The sequence below is a fragment of the Erpetoichthys calabaricus genome, chromosome 5 (genome assembly GCF_900747795.2).
Source record: "Erpetoichthys calabaricus chromosome 5, fErpCal1.3, whole genome shotgun sequence".
In the NCBI taxonomy this organism is placed as follows: Eukaryota; Metazoa; Chordata; class Cladistia; order Polypteriformes; family Polypteridae; genus Erpetoichthys; species Erpetoichthys calabaricus.
In genome coordinates, this window is record NC_041398.2 from 250050055 (window position 1) to 250066103 (window position 16049).

The window sequence follows — 16049 nt, forward strand, 5'->3', positions numbered from 1 at the left end:
AAAATTTTCCATTTTCAGCTGTTTTCAGAGGAAGGTCACTAGTACTAATTTGATTGCAGAGTAGCCTGTTGTGATGTAGTGGGAGGATTCATTTGTAAAAAAATCAGGATGTCTTTCCCTACATTCTGTAGGGCATGTTTATACAAGTATGTGTTTTACTGTATATAAAGATTACCTTTTCCCCTTTTATTATTAATGTTTTTAATATTCTTAGTGTTCAGTGGTTTAAATTAAGATTTGTTTCCATGTCTTGTCATTTTCAGTTTTGGTGGTGCCTCATGCAGTACATTCAGCCTTTGATTAATCACTTAGACTAGAGGTCCCCCTACGAACCACTCGGCGGAAGTAAAACAAACCACATTCTGCAAACAGTCACTCTTATGGCCTAATTTTCACATTACAGATATCAGATTTAGAATTATGTGTGTATTGTGTGAGAAACCAAGACATCCACATTCATTTCTGCCAGATTGCATGTTGCAACTGTCTGTTGTTCCTGCAGGTCCACTCTGTATAACATCTGCAAGATCTGACGGTGTATGCAGCCCAACTTCTCATCGGCATTGGTATTGTCCCATCAGGACATTTTCAACTCTTTACTGGCAGGGGTACCTGCATGCACTGCAATGTCATGATTGAAAATGTAGTGGCATGTCTGGTGTTCAATCTGCTGAGTTGGGCACATGTCACTTCCTTTTTCTGATCACTACACCAAATGTGATTCTGTAGCACCCATTAAGTTCAAATCCTTGATGTTTGCCTACACAGTAGTCAATAGTCAGCACCTGCATATATGGAGACCCTCTTGAGGTCCTGTGCTCCTTCTCGCCTGCTAACAAACAATGTCTGGTGATGCCACCTCAAGTCTCAATCTAGATACTTCATGTGTAGCTGTAGAACGAGTAGCCAACCTCCATCTGAACTGCTGACTCCCACGATGTGTTTAAGTAGCTGAAGAGTCTTGTTCTGTGAATTTCTGTCTAACTGATAATGGTTCTGATGAGAGGTTCTTTGTAGCCAAGAAAACAGTAACTTTTCTTGTACTCTTCACTTGTTGCAAAGCTTGTTTCAAAGCAGTCCCCAGACTCCCATTATATTGACCTCTTTTGTAACTTATTATGGGTAAAAGTGTCTGCTAAGTGAATAAATGTTAATGTAAAAGCTGTATTTCCACTTCATAGTAAAGAGATTTCAGCTAGTCCTCCATAACTCCTTGGACTCAAAGATTATGTAATGGCAGACAGTATGACAGCGTTGATCTAAAAATTAAAAGGGTGTGCATCATCAGCTACAGTAATCCCTCCTCCATCGTGGGGATTGCGTTGCCACTCGCGAAATAAAAAATCCGCGAAGTAGAAACCATATTTTTATATGGTTATTTTTATATATTTTAAGTCCTTATAAACTCTCCCACATGGTTTATAAATATTCCCCGTACAGTTATACAGCATAAACCCTTTATATTCTCTTAGTTATTAGGTAAGATTCGTTGAAATTATGTATGTAAACACAGTTTATATACTACTCACAAACATACGTATCGTATACCATTGAGGAGTTTTATTTAATACTTAATACAGTTTTAAACATATTGTAATTGAGTAGGTAATATAAAAATACGTGAAAAATCTATAACATGTAAATGCAGTACATAAAACCAAAATGTTATTTTAAAGATACTGTAGAGCGTCTCCGATATCACATTTGCTACAGCCATTACGATAGACAGGCCACCGGCAATAAATACCTACAGTGCAAGGAAAAAATTGTATAAAATGTGTGCACAGTTACAATAAACGTACATACATGTACTAAGTACGTAGAAAAATAGTTTTGGGTACTCACCAACTTGTCAGATAACGATGACATTTACTACACTGTCACAGCTTTTCTAAAGGAGCCTCTTCAGGCGACTGTGTAGCACCGCCGTCGTCTTCTTCCACTGAAGGCGTACTAGGCAGTGTTTTGCGTGTAAGGAACATCGTGATGGGCAGTTGCTGGCGCTGCTTTTTCATTTGTGTAAAGAGGTTCCTATACACTTCCGTGGCGCCGTCAAGAGCATTTTTAAATTGCAAAGAACGAATCATTTGCGGGTCCCATTCTTCAACTGATATCTGGAGATCTTTTGCCATTTGTTGAATGGTTGCGAGATGCTCGAGAGTTAGCGCAGCACCCAGGAGCTTAACCGCATGCTCTGATTGGGTAGCTTCTCAGCCATCCGCCATTAGCGACCCTTGTTTGAATTCAAATGAGCAATCAACTGAGGAAGCACATGTACTGTAGACCGCAGACATCCGCGAAGCAGTGAAAAATCCGCGATATATATTCACATATGCTTACGTTTAAAATCCGCTATGGAGTGAAGCCACGAAAGACGAAGCGCGATATAGCGAGGGATCACTGTACATGTAGTTAAGACCACTCATGTAGACCTGAACAGAATACCCCAAATTTCATCTCTACCCTTGTGCGTTCATTCTTACCATCATGGTCAGAGTTAGACTTGATGACTACTGAAGTGAAGATCAGCACTTCCCTCTTCCTTTTACATCTTTAACCTCAGGCAAATGGACAGAGCACTGGAACAAGCAAAAGAGACGGTTGCAAATTTATTCATGTATTATAGACCAGATATGACCAGAATATAACCAGACTACAAATGTGAGTGTTGGTAAATTAATACAACATGGCTAATAATCAGTTCATCTTGTATAGAATACCAGGTGTCTCTCTGTCTTAGTGTGTTGATTGGACTTTGCCCATTTGGATGGAGTGGCCTTCTACATGAAGGGAGATGCTCTGCATCTCTCTTAGCCTTTCATATATATATATATTTATAATTTATATGTGGTACTGTACCTTTTATTCATGCAGCTGCAGAGTCTGATTTATTCAACGTTTATAATAATTGTTCAATTTATTATTAATTTGATTTGTTGTTGATGGTTCTTTAATGTACATAATATATAAAAATATAATCATTGTCTTGCGGTTTACTCCTCAAATATCCATCCACATACGAGAAAGTCGTGGGGAGAGCACTCCCAATTTTTTAAAATTATTTTCACTTTTCTTAACAGGTAGCAGCAGTAGGAAGTGCAGAAGATGCAACAGCATCTCGAATTGCAGAGCTAGAGAAAAGACTGTCATCCATGCAAGGCGAGACTGAAAAGTTAAAGGTTGGTGTACACAGATTTCTACTCTTAAAGCAGGGAGTTTTCAGTATTTTAACTTAGTGTATGCTCTTTTTATATTGTGTACAAAATGTAATTGTGAGTATTTTACTTTCCTTTTTGATATAACTGGAAATTTATCACATCATGGTGTATGTGCCAGAGTCGCTCTAATGAAAAATAAAGCACATTCCACATATGTTACGTTTGACCCCTTATTATGGTATCGGTGCTCATCTCACACGTGTTTCTTTCTTGTGCCCATTCAGAATGTGATTGTAACGAGTCACTGTTTCTTGTCAACTACTTGGAGGCAGAAGCAACTTATTCCTTGAGCTCATTGTGTCAGTATATTGTGAGGGGCCGGGTTTTCACACATAACTGCTCGATTGGTGACTAAACTATGAGATCAGATAAAGCTGCTTTAAACATAGGCAGATACCAACAGGTTGTGTGGGTGCAATTCACAAAGAAAATCGGCAAATTTAAAGGTATCTGTGAATGTGACATGGAAGTGGTTGGCAGGTGCCCCGACCATACATTCATCACAAGCATCAAACCCTGCTGGGTTAATATATAAATAGTGACACAATTAAAATGACTGATTGTTGATCTACTGTTTAATAAAATACTAAGGTCTGCGTGTATCTTGTCCCTCAGAACAATCTGATTGGTCAGTTTGGCTTTGGTGTGATTGGTCAGTTTCACTTTGGTAACACAATTGAAAGAGGAAGTGCAGGTGTGTGAGACACACAAGGAGGAGAAAAGGCATAGGAGGCCCTCTGAGAGAGTTGCCTGCAAAAATTGAATGTATAAAAGCAGACGTTGAGGCGAGCCAAACACCTCGAAAATAATGACAGAGTCTGAGAAGAAGGATTTAAGAGGACGCACTCCAGAGGAAGAGCACCTATCCAGAGAGACTCTGATACTGAGGAATGGTGTTGAAGGGCAGCAGATAGCCAATATTTTTTAAATTATTCTGTTTCCGGTCTTTGACAGGAGGTATGACTAATTATAACATCATCTAAATCTTATAATCTAGTGGAGTATGGTGTCACAAGATGTTTATCTGTCTGACTCGTCCATGGGTTCTCCGTGTGTGTATATTTAGCTAACGGCTGGTTAATCATCTTTATATTCACTCATTTTTGTGCTGGAGAGTGTTAAATAGCAATTACAATTAAAAATTTCACTGTACTCTGTACACATGAGTATAATCCACCTCAATAAAAGGGTAAATGTCTGTTTGTGCGTCTTTCTGGCTGCTCTGTCACAGTCATTCCAAAAGATGTCGCATCACAAACATTTTTGTAATAGATAGATAGATAGATAGATACTTTATTAATCCCAATGGGAAATTCACATTCTTCAGCAGCAGCATACTGATACAATAAATAATATTAAATTAAAGAATGATAATAATACAGGTGAAAAAACAGACAATAACTATGTATAATGTTAAATATTAACGTTTACCCCCCCGGGTGGAATTAAAGAGTCGCATAGTTTGGGGGAGGAACGATCTCCTCAATCTGTCTGTGGAGCAGGACAGTGACAGCAGTCTGTCGCTGAAGCTGCTCTTCTGTCTGGAGATGACATTATTTAGTGGATGCAGTGGATTCTCCATAATTGATAGGAGCCTGCTGAGCGCCCTTCGCTCTGCCACAGATGTTAAACTGTCCAGCTCCATGCCAACAATAGAGCCTGCCTTCCTCACCAGTTTGTCCAGGCGTGAGGCGTCTTTCCTCTTAATGCTGCCTCCCCAGCACACCACTGCGTAGAAGAGGGCGCTCGCCACAACTGTTTGATAGAACATCTGCAGCATCTTATTGCAGATGTTGAAGGAAGCCAGCCTTCTAAGGAAGTATAACCGGCTTTGTCCTTTCTTGCACAGCGCATCAGTATTGGCAGTCCAGTCTAATTTATCATCCAGCTGCACTCCCAGATATTTATAGGTCTGCACCATCATAATAATAAAATGCATTGCATTTGTCATTCCAGTAGATGGCTCATCACAAACATTAACATTGCTTTAACAAATCACACATACCAATGGCATATAACACAGACGTATGCATTCCACGGGGCACAGTAAACTTTAATGTTGAGCTCTACGTTGATTACTTAAATTTCAGCCTGTCTTAGATGGTTGCATGGACTGGGTGCTGGACAAGGTCGTGGAGTCCAGCAAGAGTTGGGCATTTGTTGGTGAAGAGAGATTCACTAATCTTGACTTTGCTGATGATGCTGTGATCTTTAATGGAGGCTCTGATCGGTCTCTCAAGAGACTGAGCGAGGAGTCTGAGTGTCTTGATAAAAACCAAGAGCCAGGCCTTTAATGACCTCTTGGGCACGGCCATAAGCAATGAGTCTTTCTGCAGAGAGAGTGTCCACCTTGTCATCGAGAGGTTTACTTACCTTGGCAGTGACATTTGTGTCTCTGGTAACTCTTCCTATAAAGTCAGTAGATGGATTAGGAGAGCATGGGGGGGTCATGAGGTCCCTGTAAAGGGGTGTGTGGCACTCCAGATATCTATGCAAAAGGACGAAGGTCCAAGTCATTAGAGTCCTGGTGCTTCCTGTCTTGCTATGTGGTTGCGAGACATGGATGCTATCCAGTGACCTGAGACAAAGACTGGATTCCATGTGTGTGTCTCCAGGGAGAATCCTTGGGTGCTGCTGGTTTGACTTTGTGTTGCTCATGGAGACCCAAATGAGGCACATGTGAGGGAGCGTCAGTTATGGCACTAAAGCCATGTGGTGCAATTACCTGAGGGTGATCCGGCTCATTGTTGAGGACCTGAGTAGCTGGACCAGGCCAAAGGGTCACCCACATAACACCTGGCTGTGGCAGATAGAGGGTCCATGTGTCTGCCTGGGGGGATGCCAACCAGGATCCCAGTCTCTTTTGTTGTTTAGTGGGTGCTCCAAATCCTGACCGGACCATAGATGGATGTCACAGCTAGTGACCCTATAAACGTGTAATTACTTTCCATTCACATGGGAGTGTGGTGATCAGCTGGTTGCTTTAAATGGGATTATTTCATATGTACATGTGCTCTGACAGATGTGAACACTGGATGTGTCACATTTATGCTTCCAAATGAGATTACAGATCCAGACGTTCCCCATTAAAGCGCGAACGTACTTAAATTGGAATGAGAAATGAATGACCTGCTGCAAAATACAGCAGGTTCTAGAATGCTGGCAAGATGAGTTTTTGATTTCAGCCCACCTCCTGGTGTTGACATTAAACAGCCACAATTTTGACTCGGGCGACAGAACTTGAAATGGTGGTCTGCAGATGCATATTTCAGTGTACATATGACTAGAGTGACGCCTATAATGACTGACAAAGTAGGTGAAAAATATGGTGTGTGAACCGGTGACAAATAAGGTTAGGGAAAATTTGTGAATTCATGTTAATAAAACACAAAGAAAATGTCGATAAACTATGTTATGCAATTTCTATATTAAGAAAAATGTTCAGGTTTCCGTAGTGTTCATTTCAGCATTACTGTGTGATTTGCCTCAAATTTCCATTTTCTCTTCTTTTCAGAATGAAGTACAGAGCTTATCAAATGCAAAAGCAGAACTGGAGCAGCAGCTAAATACAGCAAACTCCAGTGCTGCCATTCTACAGAATGAAAAAAGTAAACTTCAGAAAGAAGTGGCGGAATCTAAAAAGGAGCAGGATGACCTCTTGATGCTTCTTGCTGACCAAGACCAGAAAATCTCCTCATTGAAGAACAAGTTAAAGGATTTAGGAGAACCGGTAGGATGCGTTTCCTGTGTGTATCGTGAATGTGTTGGGGTGTGTGTTAAGTCTGGTTTGCGTTCATTAACACACTTGAGCTTTATTCAGTAACAAGATGGAGTGGAGCTGCTGGCTGTGGTATTGTGAACAACTGAAACTGGCAGTCTGTTGCTGTCGGACAGTTTTCCTATAAACTTATTGGTAACACTTTAGGTTTAGGTACGGCCGAAATGCATCTATTCTTCATTTACTCTTAGGTAACAAGACCTTAACAAAGGCTTCTTTTAGTCTTATTTATGGTTTTAAGGCATCAGTAAGTGGGTTATTCATGTCTGTGCAGTATAGCATTTGATATGCTGGTAAAGTTACTTCTGAGTATAGATAGATAGGGAACTATATAACAAATGATAAAGAGATAGGTAAGGCACTATATAACAAATGATAGATAGAACGAACAAACTTTATCTGTCCCGGGAGGGAAATTTGGCTTTTTACAGAAGCTATTTAAATAAATAATAAATAGGTAGGTAAATAAATACACACATACACATTGGTCTGAACACACCACAGGATGACTGTAAAGCAAGAAAATTAAAAAGTAAGCAAAGAAGAGTTTTGATTTGGCATTCACGGCCAGGCGCTATAAAGGCATATTGCTGTCGGTATAAAAGACCGCCAGTCAAATTTCTTGACACACTTCTGCTGAATAATCCGTTGGCTGAAAGCCCTCAGTGTTGGTTGGTGTGTCAGAGGGAGGATGTGCAGCATTGTTCTCTTTGACCCTTGGTTTTAATTCTCTCTTCCACTAGGGCAGAGTGGTGGCTCTGAGGCTAGGGATCTGCATTGGCAATCGGAAGGTTGCCAGTTCAAATCCCCTTAAATGCCAAAAGTGATTCTACTTCGTTGGGCCCTTGAGCAAGGCCCTTAGCTTGCAATTGCTCCATCCTGGGTATGACGTTAACCAGAATCCAGCCCTTCATGTAGGCACTCCAGCCTGCAGGAAAAAACCTGAGGCACTCCAGCCACCATACAAAAAAAAAACTTCACACTGTCCCAGTGTGGTGCTGAGGTGTCGCCCATCGCATGGCTGCACTCGGGTCCAAATCTGGGATCCCGAGTTGGTTTGTCATGTGATGGGTGCGTCAATGTGCTGTATCAGCACCTGCTCCTAACCTCTCTCTCTCTCTCTCTCTCTCCATTACGTCCAGGGGGACCAAAGTATGTCCCACAAATGACTGCCCGTTTAATTAGCTTGTTGATTTGGTGGTCCTGAAGTGATGTCACCAACCCAGCCCATCACAGAGTTGTAGAAGATGTGAAGGGTGACCCCACCAACATTAAAGGACCGCAGTCCCCTAAGGACAAAAAAAGAGTCCGTTCTGTCCTTCTCTAGTTCCTCTGTGTTACGAGACCAGTCCAACCTGTGGACCCCCAAGTACTTGTAGGAGTGTGGACCACCTCAACATCTATTACCTGAATAGTGACTTAGACCCAGAAGCTCTTTGTTGCATCAGTAAGCAGTTCTCCCCCCGATTCCTCTCCATTGTCTCATCCCCCTTATCAGTATTCCCCCATAAGTGCAGAATCATCTGAGATTGCACCTGAGCCAAATGTCAAGTGTCTCAGTGAAGGGTCTAAACACTTGTGTCACTGAGTTGTGAGTCTGTTTTGTTTTTTTAATACATTTTGTACAAATTCCTAAAATCCTCTTGTCACTTTGTCATTGTGAGTTATTGAATGTTTGATTAAGGAAAGATTCCTTGAAATGATTTTAACACAACGGGTCTGAGGACATTTCTGAATCCACTCATGCTGTTTGTAACATGGCTCATGTTTATTTTGTGCAGATTGAAGATGAAGATGATCTAGATTCTAAAGATCAAGATGATGATGATGATGAAGGTGATGATGATGAGGAGGAGGATGAAGACGAAGATGATGAAGAGGATGAAGATGACTCCTAATTTTGTACTCTAGCAAAGCAGATTGCACAGACACAAGGAGAAGAAACAAACCCGTGCTGGACCTGAACGGTGTGTGGCGGCGCGTAGACCAGAAGAGGACCGACTGGCCTTGGACTTAAAAACTGCCAAGCTGTTGTGGGACGCGTCAAGCAGCTTCCTTCAGCTTGGTTTCCAATACACTATTTTGTTTTAGAATATATTTTAATAACAGAATTTGACTATTTGTTTAATGGAACGATAACTCTCTCCATTACAAGGAGGACAGCTTTTCATAATGTTCTAAATATGTCAGTTCTTCATGTAAAATATTTGTTTAGATTTATTTTTAAAGATTTTTTTTTTAATTTCTCACTCACCTCCATTATTTTTTTGCTTAGCAAAGCAGGTGTCCTCTTTTAGCATGTTGCCATCTATTAAAATATATTTACATGCAACACTGAAGAAAGGCAAATTTCCAAGTGTAGTTTGTAAAAAGATGAGTTCTGTCACATTGCTGCATTAAGACAAAAATAAAAGTCCTGTGCTTTTTTTGTTTTTATCTGTAGCTGTAATGAGCTTCTGGAAGTGAAAGTCTAAAGGACAGCTGCCGCCAGTCATTGAGAGACAAATATAAATGAAGGTGCCTTCTCCATTTTTAAGCTGTATATCTCGAAACCAGGAAATGAACCAGTCTTACCAAATTCTGAAATTAACACTGTAAAATGGCTCGCCTTGCTGGAATTCTACGAAAGAAGATTTCAGTATTTTTTTGCTAGTTGTTGTAATGGCTCAGCTGTATCACTGAGCGTAAAAGTTTGATTATATAATTTATGGCTTGTATGCCAAGAGGAATAAATGATGAAACACTTGTATCTAGACAAATGTCTGAAATGGCGATTTCTTGCCTTGTGGGTAATGGGACGTCTCTGATGGTGGAGGCGCACACTGGTGGCATTCATCTTACTGCACATTCTGCTCTACGTCTTATAGAAATGCTTATCCTCAAGATGTGATTTTGGATAAAAGGTGTTTCCAGATTAATAAAACAAGAGTGGGGTTAAATTATCAGCTTTGCAGGTTTGACTTCTGTGTGCAATAAGGACTGTAAGGCAAACACCTGAGCTCTCCCAGACCCTCAACCCACCACCAGAGGTATAGCGTTATTAAGAGTTATGGTGCTGTCCATTGTTGATGGATACCTGGAACCTCAGCAGCTGTGCTAAGCTGCCCTGGCAAACATTTACTGCCTTCTCTGTATGTTTGTGTTGTACTGCAGATTAACACCAGGAGAAGAACCTGTCAGCTTCATCACTTGTTAGATTGCTGAAGTCCTGCGGCACGTCTGGCTTGACCAGGCTGAACGCTAAAGGTGAGGCTGCTGTGGGGTCTGCAGCTTAAACTTAAACAGGAGCCTCAGCACGGGACGACAGCTCCTTGCCTTACGTACAGTCATCTGAAAAAGTAAGCACATCTGATGAAGTGTTTCTTTTTTTTACTTTCTCATATATGAAGTATAAGGAAAGAATTGTAATCATCCAAAAATCTGATCTCGTGATTTTGATGAATCTCAACGTTTTAGACCTCCCTGAGTCCGAAAATACTATTTTTGGAATTACGTCTGTCTGTGTGTGTGTGTGTATGTAATTTATGTAAACACGATATTTCATTTAGGTCAACCAAATTTTTCATATGACTGTTAGGTACAAAATAGTGATTTCTATCAACGTTTGGGCTATTTCCACTAACCAGAAGTGGAACTTTTTTATTCATGCAGCAGCAGAGTTCGATTTATTCAAATTTACTTTTATAATAATTCTTCAGTATATTATTAATTTGGTTTGATTTGTTGTTGATGGTTCTTTTAATGTACATAATATAAAAATATAATCCTTGTCTTGTGGTTTACTCTTTAAACATCCATCCCCATATCTGAGTATATGAGAAAGTCCAGGGGAGACCACTCCTGATTTTTTTAACATATGTGGACATACCAGAATTTGATCTCCATCTAAATTGTATCTGTAGACTAGAAGACATGCAGACCACCGGTCCTCAAATAAAGGTGGCTCGTACAGAGCTGGGGTAGCAAACGTTTATGGTGGTGGACCAAATTGTTAATAACTGTGCATACTGTGAGCCATATAAAAAATGTAGATGCCACAATAAACCCAGGTAGTCTACTCCAGTGTTTCCCAAACTCGATCCTGTGAACCCCCTGTGGCTGCAGGTTTTTGTTCCAACCAGCTTCTGTTTTTAATTGGACTGCTGGGCTAATTAAGTGATGTGTTATTCCCCAAGTTCTGTGTTTTGGGAACAATCTAGAAATTAGAAAACCAAGTTTGGCACAAAAAAAAAAAAAATATATATATATATATATATATATATATATGTGCCATTCGTAGTCTGAATCACAATCTGATTGTATGGGTGGTTACCTACCAGGTAACGCTTGTGGTTGGTCTGCAAGTCGGCTAACATCCGCCATGGTGCCCTCACAGATGCGAGAAGCAGACCGTAGAATGTTGCATAGTTTTACTGTCAAATAATGCAAAGAGTACGCGACACGCGTTTCGCCCTAACTCTGGGCTCATCAGGCGTACACACTCACTGCATCCCCTCTCGGGGATAGAGGGCAACGTGGTGGATGTTTGCTGACTTGCAGACCAACCACAAGCGTTACCTCGTAGGTAACCACCCATACAATCAGATTGTGATTCAGACTACGAATGTCATGAATGTAATTACCCCGATCTACATGCTGTCAAATAAACGAACCAGAACCACACACCGTGGCGCAACATAAAGAAGCTTCGCCTCTGACACTGATGTCTGAGGTTTGATCCCGAGAGATGTGCAGTGAGTGTGTACACCTGATGAGCCCAGAATTAGGGCGAAACACGTGTCGCATACTCTTTGCATTATTTGACAGTAAAACTATGCAATATATATATATATATATATATATATATATACTAGACAAAGAGCCTGTTTTGACAACGTAAGATGAAACAGGCTTGAGTGGAATAGTAATAAGTATAAGCACCACAAACCTGATATAGGTGTATTGAATGAATGCGTAATTAGGCCTCGAACTGTAGTCGAAATCGCCTTTCAGGCCTCTAGAGCAGGGGTAGGCAACGTCGGTCCTGGAGTGCCACAGTATGTGCAGGTTTTTGTTCCAACCCAGTTCCTTAACGAGAACTCAATTATTGCTGATGAAGCACATATTGCTTAAGTGACATTTTAATGCTTCATTTTAGTGGTCTCGCTTGTTAAGGTTCTCCAACCTTAATTGCTTATTTCAATCTTAAACTGCTGCATTCAGTGTTTTAATTGCTCCTTATTAGCAATAAGATGTAAAAGACAAAGCAGCCAGCAGTTCTCCAGCTAGCTTTTTTCCAATTACATCTGTGTGTGTTCATCATGCACGGTTTGATTTAATAAAACACTTAATAGAAAAATGTGACAGACTGAAAATGATCTGTTTTAGGCTTCAAATCATTTGGATGATATCCTTGGAAAGGAAAAAAATCTACGATATAAAAGCCTTACATTGCACAGACTAACGAGCCATAAAATTAAATAAGGTCTGAGATTGGCAATGATTGGTTTCTAATTAAGCAATTGGGTTGGAATGAAAACCTGTAGCCACTGCGGCTCACCAGGACCGACATTGCCTACCCCTGTTTTACATCTTATTGCTAATAAGGAGCAATTAAAACACTGAATGCAGCAGTTTAAGATTGAAATAAGCAATTAAGGTTAGAAAACCTTAACAAGCGAGACCACTAAAATGAAGCATTAAAATGTCACTTAAGCAATATGTGCTTCATCAGCAATAATTGAGTTCTCATTAAGGAACTGGGTTGGAACAAAAACCTGCACATACTGTGGCTCTCCAGGACCGACGTTGCCTACCCCTGCTCTAGAGCTTTAATCGAAGTTGCCTTTCTCTTTGAATTTTCGTGGCCGTAAATCTGCCGCCTGCCGCGATGTCGGTCTCGTAAGTTTTTTCGGGCAGCTGTGCAGAAGGTGACTGCGTATTCGGCTTCGGATGGACGTGAGTGAGTGAGTAGGCTGGCGAATTATATATAAGATATACAGGTGCTGGTCATAACAGTAGAATATCATGACAAAGTTGATTTATTTCAGTAATTCCTTTCAAAAAGTGAAACTTGTATATTAGATTCATTCATTACACACAGACTGATGTATTTCAAATGTTTATTTCTTTTAATGTTGATGATTATAACTGACAACTAATGAAAGTCCCAAATTCAGTATCTCGGAAAATTAGAATATCAATTAAGACCAATGCAAAAAAAAGGATTTTTAGAAATGTTGGCCAACTGAAAGGTATGAACATTAAAAGTATGAGCATGTACAGCACTCAATATTTAGTTGGGGCTCCTTTGGCCTGGATTACTGCAGCAGTGCGGCGTGGCATGGAGTCGATCAGTCTGTGGCACTGCTCAGGTGTTAGGAGAGCCCATGTTGCTCTGATAGTGGCCTTCAGCTCTTCTTAATGGTTGGGTCTGGCGTATTGCATCTTCCTCTTCACAATACCCCACAGATTTTCTATGGGGTTAAGGTCAGGTGAGTTTGCTGGCCAATCAAGAACAGGGATATCATGGTCCTTAAACCAGGTACTGGTAGCTTTGGCACAGTGTGCAGGTACCAGGTCCTGTTGGAAAATGAAATCTGCATCTCCATAAAGTTCGTCAGCAGCAGGAAGCATGAAGTGATCTAAAACTTACTGGTAGATGGCTGCGTTGACCTTGGACCTCAGAAAACACAATGGACTGACACCAGCAGATGACATGGCACCCCAAACCATCACTAACTGTGGAAACTTTACACTGGACCTCACGCAACGTGGATTCTGTGCCTCTCCTCTCTTCCTCCAGACTCTGGGACCTTGATTTCCAAAGGAAATACAAAATTTACTTTCATCAGAGAACATAACTTTGGACCACTCAGCAGCAGTCCAAAGGCGAGACGCTTCTGACGCTGTCTCTTGTTCAAGAGTGGCTTGACACAAGGAATGCGACAGCTGAAACCCATGTCTTGCATACGTCTGTGCGTGGTGGTTCTTGAAGCACTGACTCCAGCTGCAGTCCACTCTTTGTGAATCTCCCCCACATTTTTGAATGGGTTTTGTTTCCCAATCCTCTCCAGGGTGCGGTTATCCCTATTGCTTGTCCACTTTTTTCTACCACATCATGTCCTTCCCTTCGCCTCTCTATTAATGTGCTTGGACACAGAGCTCTGTGAACAGCCAGCCTCTTTAGCAATGACCTTTTGTGTCTTGCCCTCCTTGTGCAAGGTGTCAATGGTCGTCTTTTGGACAATTCAAGTCAGCAGTCTTCCCCATGATTGTGTAGCCTACAGAACTAGACTGAGAGACTATTTAAAGGCTTTTGCAGGTGTTTTGAGTTACTTAGCTGATTAGAGTGTGGCACCAGGTGTCTTCAATACTGAACCTTTTCACAATATTCTAATTTTCCGAGATACTGAATTTGGGACTTTCATTAGTTGTCAGTTATAATCATCAACATTAAAAGAAATAAACATTTGAAATACATCAGTCTGTGTGTAATGAATGAATCGAATATACAAGTTTCACTTTTTGATTGGAATTACTGAAATAAATCAACTTTGTCATGATATTGTAATTTTATGACCAGCACCTATATATATATATTATATATATATATATATATATATATAATATTAAAATGTACCAAGCAGTTATATGGAAATAGCGTATGTTTTTCTTTTTAATAATATTTTGATCTTGATTTTCATTCTACTTTTCCAGGTGCTCTAATTGTTTAATTAATCCATTATTTACTAATTAGTGGGTCTGATGCTAAAGTCACTGCAGCCTTTCATGATTCCGTGTTGTTTGCCTGGGTGTCTGCTCTGCTCGTTTTTAATTGTCATTAATAAGATACAACGAAGGGGAAAAACTGCACAGAGAAAGGGCAAAATATAATGAAATCAACAAAAGAGAGTTAAGTATTTAAATCTCTAGCAAAAGCAGAAATATTTCTAAATGTCTTATAAATGTAAAAACCATGCTGCTGTGCTTTTCTGAATGTAGAATAAAAGAAGAATAATCCCAGCTAATTAAACGAGATCAGTGCTATCAGGTCCGAGGTCGGGAAGCACTGCTCTAGTCCATGTGTTAGTGACAAACATTAACTTTAAAAGCAGTTGCTCCAAGAATCTGGTTTAATTATAAACATTTTATTAACTGCTATTAAGTGAAATTCTTAAAGAAGTGAGCAGTTTTTAAGTAAGAGGATTCCAATATGACACTCTTCTAGTTATGAACATCATATACTTTGTTAATCCTCATGGAGTAATTGTCTTTTTGCATGACTTGTGGAGGTCAGAGGTCAGAGCGCAGGGTCAGCCATTGTACAGAACCCCTGGAGCAATTTTTCAGGTTAAGGACCTTTCTCAATGGCCCAACAGAGTAGGATCCCTTCTGGCAGTAACTGGATTTTAACCATTAAACTGCCACATACTTGGGGGTTAATGCACCCCTGGACGCCAAATACTTTTTTGCTGCACTTTTTAAGTAAACGTCAGAGATTCACAAGGAAAAAGTGAAATTCAAATGGAACACATTTTTTCCATGCAAAGAGCATCACAATTACTGTGACACGGATCATTTTACACATTTTACTGTAAAAACGATTTAAAAAAAAAAAAAAAACTACTATAATATGTAGAAGGTACAACTGACGCCATTGATGAAATTCAGTAAATCACCGAGCAAACTGCGCTTGAACGGGCTGCACACAGAGGCCAACGCTGACTCTGGCAGGCCAGTCTAGTGCTGCAGGGGGCGCCAGTGGTCACGAGCTAGCTGCTCAACAAGTGTACGGCACCGCCTGATCAGCTCTGGCATGCTGGCAAATTGCACTGGGAAATGACTATAGTTGGTTGCGACATTCAATGAATGTACCTCGCCGGATATACTCTGGTCCGGCGTGCTGGCAAATTGAATTAGGAACCAACTATAGCTGGTTCTGGCGATTTAAGGTTTAACTGGCAACCTTCCAGACACCAGCACAGATCCTTAGCCACAGAGCACCATCCTATGTTCAGTCTGTTAAAATCTACTGAGATGACGGTTAGCGCAACAATTAATTCATTGCAAAA

The 16049-nt window shown here is 40.5% G+C and overlaps 2 protein-coding genes across 6 annotated transcripts in view; both read left to right on the forward strand.

Moving 5' to 3' along the window:
• Nucleotides 1-9755, forward strand: part of uso1 (USO1 vesicle transport factor) — a 120621-nt gene extending 110866 nt beyond the window's left edge. For all 4 annotated transcript variants that reach the window (XM_028802766.2, XM_051928125.1, XM_051928126.1 and 1 more), the window contains 3 exons: nucleotides 3081-3179; nucleotides 6733-6948; nucleotides 8778-9755. In XM_028802766.2, the coding sequence (XP_028658599.1) occupies nucleotides 3081-3179; nucleotides 6733-6948; nucleotides 8778-8894 (432 nt within the window). In that variant the 3' untranslated portion in view covers nucleotides 8895-9755. The remainder of the gene's footprint in view (nucleotides 1-3080; nucleotides 3180-6732; nucleotides 6949-8777) is intronic.
• The window catches only part of pkd2 (polycystic kidney disease 2), a 913849-nt gene that overhangs the window by 510944 nt on the left and 386856 nt on the right, over nucleotides 1-16049 (forward strand). The window lies entirely within an intron of this gene.